Source organism: Pteropus alecto, unplaced genomic scaffold, assembly GCF_000325575.1.
Source record: "Pteropus alecto unplaced genomic scaffold, ASM32557v1 scaffold74, whole genome shotgun sequence".
NCBI lineage: Eukaryota > Metazoa > Chordata > Mammalia > Chiroptera > Pteropodidae > Pteropus > Pteropus alecto.
Genome location: NW_006436291.1, coordinates 3,501,760 through 3,509,379, shown reverse-complemented (window position 1 = coordinate 3,509,379; position 7,620 = coordinate 3,501,760). Strand labels below are relative to the sequence as shown.

Here is a 7,620-nt window from a genome sequence, read left to right as displayed (position 1 = left end):
CTTCCGGCGCCGTCTCGTGTCATTTAAACATTCCACGTTCGCGCGGTTCATGCTTAGCATTTGAACGTTTGCGTGATATCTCGTCGTGACACTGTGGTCTGGAGGCCTGATTTAGCAAATAAAGACATAGGACGCCCAGTTCCATTTGAACTTCAGATAAACAGCACATACATTTTTATACGCGGATGTGTCCCATATATTCCCAGTGCGATATTTGGGACATACTTATTTTTTTCCCCGCTTATCCGAGGTTCGCATCGAATGGACATCCAGCATATCATCTTGCAGTCTTAGGGAGAACGCCGTGTTCCTTTGCAGTTTCTTGCTGTCAGACACTTGGATGTTTTCAGCGGTGCAGTGCACGGTGCTGGGCGCGATGCTTCTATCTGGAATGACTCCTTTAAGTGGGTTGTTAGAATTACCGAGGGGATGAGTACTTTTTTCCCCAAGACTTTTCAGACCTATTGCTAAATTACTTTTTAAAAAGGTTATAGCAATTTATGCTCCCACCAGCAGCGTGTAAGAGTTCTCATCCCCGGCCCCCTTGCTAACATTATCAGCACTTAAATACTTCTTTGCTATTTTGGCAAGCAAATAAGGATATATCATTTTCAGCTTTGATTACTAATGAAGTTCACAGTTTTTGTTTATTAAGCATTCTGTGTCCTGAATTTTAAGTTTCCTGCAACTGCTGCCTGCCTCCTCTGTCCCTGTTTTGCATTGCTTTGAAGTCGTAAGGAACATGTCTTATTTTTATTTATTTACTCATTTTTACTCAGCCGCTGGGGCTGGAACTTGGTCCCCAGGCTCGGATTCCGGGAGGCCTTCTGTGCAGCCACCTCCGACCCAGCCGCCAATCTCCCCATCATTTCAAATAAAAACTTTGTAGGACTTCTAAATGCATTTCAGATAAATCATTTGAAAAGCATAGAATGGTTAATTTTCTTCTGACTCTGCAGAATAAAAATTTTCTTTTCAGTGATCCCTTTTTCTGTTTCTAGTGTCAAACTGGTTTCAGATAACAGCTGTCATAAAGACTCCTGTCGCCCGCCCCGGAAGCCCACCCACCCTCTGCACCGGGCTCCCAGGCCTCGTGTGAGCAGCGAGGCTGCATGGTGCCGGCATTGCATCCTCCATCCTCTGAAAATGCCGGCTCACCAGAGGTAGAACTCCATTCCACAGGAAAGGGGGTGCATTTCTGTGGATTCTAACAGGCATGCCGCCTCTTTCCTAGTGAGGTCCAAAGCTTCAGCTTAGAAAAAAGCTGAAACTTAGAAAAAAGCTGAAAATTTGCTTCCTCTGAGGAAGGAAAGACTGAACAGTGCACGTTACTTCTGGGACAGTCCCTTGGGTTAAGTGAAGAGCACGCGTGCCCCGCCTGCCTTCAGTGTCTGCGTGTCCGAGTCTGTGTGTGTCTGTGTCTCACTGGTGGGGATGGCCTGCCTCTGTTCCTTCCTCGGGCCTGCTCTAGTCAGTCCCCATCCTTGCTAAGAGGCCACTTAGACGCCTTCTCTGTGACATTCTCGTCCAAAGAGACGGCTTCCTGACTGGCCACATCCCTCCTCCTGGGACTCGCTTTATGAAATTGCTCCATTGTCGTTAGGTTTCCATCGTCTGCTTCACGTCACTTCCCCAGCCTTTGCCTTGCACGAGTTTTCGGCGTTACTGGCAACCTGTCCCCTGCGTCGAGTCGGTCCACGTCACCTGTCGGAGTATCCGGCCAGGCTCCTGACGCCCTGACTTTTCTCGTGAATGTCGCTCTGTGCTCATGCCCTCGGCGTGCTCAAGACCGCTCTGGGGTCTTGCCTTTCTACTTTGAACTTGATATTTCAAGTTAAGCACATCGCTGTATTGCTTCAGATTAGACATAGCTGGCTTTGCAATTCGGGTGATTCTAATCATGCATCGCCGTTTAAGCTCTCAGGACTGTCTGAGAATTAACGTGAGCCTCTGCTGGCTGCGCCTTGGCCCATGCAGGCCTCGCTGGCCATCAGCAGGGGCCTCAGATTTCTCAGAAAAAAAAGAATTAAAATGCGCATCTGGATAAGAGAGGAAAAAATGAGCTTAGCTACCACGCGCTGCCTTGGCAGCCAGCAGGGCCGGGTTCACATCCGTTTTGCTATTTATTCATTCGGATGGGAACACGTCTCAGCTCAGTGTCCTTGCCGATAAAACGGTTCCAGGAGAGAATCAGCGGTGTGATTGAACTGCGACCGTGGCTCTAATGGCCTCAGCACAGCCCTTGACGCATTGAAACGATGAACATGAGATATGATGAAGACCATGACCCAAAAGGTGGCATCTCGTAGCGTAGAGAAGACGCAGAGGTGGCTTCTCTGGAAATCAACGGGAGGCCAAGTATTTACGTATTTCAAAAGTTCATATTCATGAATAGACATTTTGCTATTTCACAAATCATCTCTCCGCTGGAAAACAGGCATTATTAAGCTCTTTCTCTGAACACCGACTTGGAATCTAAATCTCAGTAATTATCATCGTGCACAAATAATTTACATTTCTGGGCAAATGGAAAGATACCATATTATCGTCATTGCATTTGTTCCGTTTACGTAAGGCACCCTCTGAGGACGTTCGGGAGCATCTCTGTGTCCCACAGAGAGAAAACGAACGGGGACAATCCCGGGCCTCAGCGTTTCCCTGCGCAGCGTGCATTTCAGAGTAATGCTAAAGACAGTTTAGGCCTTTAGATGTAGTGCTTGCCGAAGCAGAGTTCGTTTGAATGCAGTTTGGGAACTCATTTAACAGGGCGAACCTGGGGACGCGTCTGAAAGCAGGTCTCATCTTATAATTTTATCAGACTTGTACTAATCTAATGGGAGAAAATATATGTCCTATGTTTCTTAAAATGTCATTAATTTAGGCGAAAATTTTTAACAGCAAAGAAAGCTTTTAAGATATTGATAGCCATGAACCCCAGAGGTGAAACGCTGTAGTCAGCGGCCTGCCCACTCACCAGACCCCTTTGTGTGCACACACAGACCACACACGCACAGACCCACACGTGCAGACACAGGCATGCATAGACACGCACACGCAGACACACACACACACACACACACAAGCACAGACCCGCACACGCAGACACACATAGACCCGCATACGCAGATACACACACGCACAGGCCCACACACACAGACCACACACGCACAGACCCACACGTGCAGACACAGGCATGCATAGACACGCACACGCAGACACACACACATACACACACACAGACCCGTACTCGCAGACACAAGCACAGACCCGCACACGCAGAATAGACACGCACACGCAGACACACACACACACACACGCACAGACCCACACGCGCAGACACAGACACGCATAGACCTGCACGTGCACACACGTGCACAGACACGCACACAGAGACACAGACACACATACACCCGTACATGCAGATACACACATGCACAGACCCCACACACATGCAGACACAAACACGCACAGGCCCGCACACACACAGACACAGACACACATAGACCTGCACACGCAGATACACACACGCACAGGCCCACACACGCAGACACACACACATAGACCCGCATACGCAGATACACACACGCACAGGCCCACACACGCAGACACGCACAGACCCACACACACAGACACACACAGCCCCACATACGCAGATACACACACACACAGACCCACACATGCAGACATACACACGCACAGACCCACACGTGCAGACACAGACACGCATAGACCTGCACATGCAGACACACATGCACAGACACACACACGGAGACACAGACACACATAGACCTGCACACGCAGATACACACATGCACAGACCCCACACATGCAGACACACACACACAGGCCTGCACACGCAGACACACACACGCACAGGTCTGCAGACACACACACGCACAGGCCCACACGCAGACACACACAGACCCACACATGCAGACATGCACAGGCCTGCACACGCAGACACAGGCACAGACCCGCACACGCAGACACACGCACAGACCCGTACACGCAGACTCACACACTCACAGGTCTGCACACACAGACACACGCACAGACCCGCACACGCAGACTCACGCATGCGCTGTCTCCATCTGCTGATGGCCTTGGCCTTACCTTCCCCATGCCCTGCTTTCGGCCCTGGCGTCCTGTTTCCTCCTCCTCTTCCTCCCCTCCCGGCTCTGTCTGCTGTGAGAAATCCCCATCTCTCCCTCTTCACATTCTGATGAGCCCGCGCTCCTCCACATCCTTCTTGTGGAGGAGAATTGGACCATAATTCACTGTGGAGTCGGTGCTGATTGCCTCCAAATTGGCCAAGGGGGACACGGGCAGAGTTTTGAGAAATAAAGGCCTCTCCGCCACGGCCCCAGAGGTGTGGCGGCACACGCATTTTGCCCAGTAATAAGGGCACCAAGCTTCCAGACAGCACAGATGTAGTGGTGTGATTTCAATCCTGTCTGTAATTTTTGCCTATTTCATGCAAAAATATTTAAAGCTCGTAGTTCCAGCCTGTATAACCATGTGTCAGGAAGCATTAATGTTATGCAGTTAGAGAGAAAGAAATAGAGAAAAAAAAAAGGTTGCGAGATCGGAGGCTGCTGGTCGTCTTATTCTGCTCAGCCAGGGGTGACAGAACTGGGGGTCCCCTGCCCTCGCCCCGTGGCTTCTCCCTGACGGGTTTCCATCGCAGGCTCCAGGTCGACACCTGCTTTTCCAGGAGCCTTCTTCCCTCCCTGTCTAATTGCATCTTCTGATTCATTCACAGGGCAACTTCGTGGCTTGCATGACCGCCATTCTGCGGCAAATGGAAGATTGCCATTATGCCCACTTGATCAAGACTTTTGGAAAAATGAGGACAGATGTCGTGGTGAGTTTAACTTTGACCCTTTCACATACCTGTGTTTCGGGGCCAGACTTTCAGAGAAAACACCGACGTAAATGTTTTCATTTTAAGTAGGATTTTGCGGGCAGAGTTGCCTCCGGTTGATTTGCAAAGCCACCTGGGAAAGCCTCACTGAGGACAGACGACGGGGCCCTGACGCACAGACGCGCCTTTGGGCGCAAACCCAGAGGACGCTCTTTGCTGCTCTGGTCCTGGTTTCTTCTCTTGTGCTTCAGGATCGCTGAACATTCGGGGGTTCCCGAAGGAGTCACCCGCAAACTCCTGTTCATGCATTGGTCAACTTTCAATGGCAAGAGCCAGAGGGCCTTTGGGGCCTTAAATTGTGCTCCGTTATTAATTAGCTCTGATTATGGGAGTTCATCATTGTTTCTCCAGACGAGTCTCTGGTGGTCCTCAGTGACACTGTGGCAAGACTTAAAAATCAGCAGACTCTTAGCCGAGAGCATCGTCTAGATGCCGACTCTGTCGTGGCCTAACGTCACGTGGCCACGTGGCCACATGGCCGACGCCCTCCGCAAAGCTGCGGCCAGCCTTGCTGGCAGAGTTTCTGATTAGACGTTGACCTGAAGTCTGGTGTCTGGTGGCACAGGCTCCATTTCTGAGGTCCTTAGATCCACGTGGAATACAGAAAAGGCGACCAGTTTCCAGAACTAGGTTGCTTGTGCTTTCCATCCGTCTTATTAAGGGATGGGACGAAGAGAAGGCATTCCGTGATTCTTTTTTTCAAAGGATTATTTCTAATAAAAACTTTCCTTATTAATTGTTGCCGCTACATAGGTGTGTGTGTGCGTGCCTGTGTATTTGTATCTAAATTCTTAGAGCAAAAATGGGTCTATACCTTAGAGTCATAGAAGTTTTTCTTAAATATAAGTCAAGGAACAAGAATGTATGTATGTTTGTGTATCTGTATGTTTAGGTTGTTTTTAAATATTAATGAGCCATTTCAAGTAGAGGGGTACTCACATATGTGACATCCATCACGTTTTGTGATGCTTTAGCCATCGCGGCACGGTGGAATTACACTTGATATGTGCACCATTTAATGCCACCGCCGAATCTTAACTGGTCCGGCCCGGGTTTGGTCAGTGGAAGGAGGGTTGGAGCTGAACCTGTGTGAACAATTCCTAGATACCATTCCTGGCCAACTAATGGGAACAGGGAGCTCCACCCTCCTGAAAACCTAGGACTCCAGTTAGCAATCCGCCCTTTATCAGAGCAGCCACAGGGTCGGAGTGTTAAAATATTGAATCTGAATGGTGAGGTCGTGCTTCAGGAGACTGCGAAAGGTTATTTACACAATGCTGTTTAAATAAACGTGGGGTTTGCTGGATCCTGGGCTCCCTCTCCCCTCACGCAGTGGATACCTGATACCTACTGCGCGTTGTGGCCTCGGCGGCCCAAGGGGTTTTTTGTGTTTTATCCTTAGACACAGGAGTTCAGAAAATTACTTATTTGCAGGCGATTCGATTTCCATTATAAAATGGCATTTGTGGATTTGATATCACAAATTCGTGTGCAAGGGTTGTAAAGCTTTTTTATTGCTGTCGATCTGTCAGAACCTTTGTAAAATGTGTCCCCTCCCATCAGCTAACCGGAGTATTTGACTGTTTTTCTACTCTGATAGCCTACTGCAAAAAGAAAGGGTCGTTTTGTGTTAAATAGTTGGGATTTAGTTAATGTTTCCATTCGAAACCAGCTGAGGCCCTTTTCTCAAGTCAGCTGCCTTGCAACAGGTGCCGCTTCAGATTCAGCCCTTCTTGTTGGCGAGTCGATCCCAGACAATATTGCGGTTATCGTGGACGCCAGAGTCCCATGCCCCAGAGCAGTCACTTTTACAGTTTCTCGAATGCCTCCCGTGGACGCCAGGACGGTGAGAGGACGGGGCATAGCATGAGGCAGAAAGACTGATCCAGAAAAGGAAACAAATGTGCATTCTCTCGCTCGAGCCTCTATGACGAGAGGCGATCTGTGGAGCGTGACGAGCCAGGAGGGCTTTGAAGCCTCTGCAGCGGAGGGAGGGGCTGACTGGGGAGCGTGGTGCTCCCACGGGCCCGAATCTCGGAGTCGGGAGCAGAGGTAGAGGGCTTGCTCAGTCTCTAGGGGAAATACAAGAGGATGGGGAGTGCTCTGGACCTTCCAGAGGAGACCGTTGTCTTGCCCCTGGTCCCAAGTCCCACTAAGTGGCCCTGGGTAAATGTCAAGTGACTGAGTAGTGTCGTACACAGAGTGAGGTGTGGGTAGAGGTAGTTCTACAGGTCGGGTGAGTACAGGGTAAAGGGCAGTGGACACTGGACAGAACTGGCTCCCTGTCACCTCCCTGTGGACTCATGGCGGGCCCACGTTCCCTGCCTCGGGAACCAAGTCAGGCTGGTGTCTGGACTCCTGGGCCCCTCTGTCCAAAACGCCCTCCTGCCTCCATCCAGCAGAGGTCCCACCCCTCCGAGACCCCCTGCCTGGCACCTGCCCTCGCCTCGCCAGGGGGACGCGTGCCCTTTGCCTGTCCTTCTTACCTCGTCCATGCGCACGTCAGCGCGTCCTACGGTGGTCCAGGGGGCAGCTCACACCTGGGAACAGGTGAGGGTGGTCGCGGGCTTTGTAAGAGCAAGAATGTCAGCCGGGGGCTGTCCTCGCCTCGGAGACGTTCTGCTGTTGGACGTCTCTGGTCCTAGCGAGCTTGAGCTCCTCGTGAAACAGCTCCCAGAGCCTGCGTGGAGCGTCGT

At 50.6% G+C, this 7,620-nt stretch overlaps 1 protein-coding gene across 1 annotated transcript in view; it reads left to right on the top strand.

The window, feature by feature from the left end:
- Positions 1–7,620, top strand: part of DOCK1 (dedicator of cytokinesis 1) — a 380,982-nt gene that overhangs the window by 229,298 nt on the left and 144,064 nt on the right. Inside the window, 1 exon segment of the mRNA XM_025047519.1 lies at positions 4,763–4,864. Within this exon segment, the coding sequence (XP_024903287.1) occupies positions 4,763–4,864 (102 nt within the window).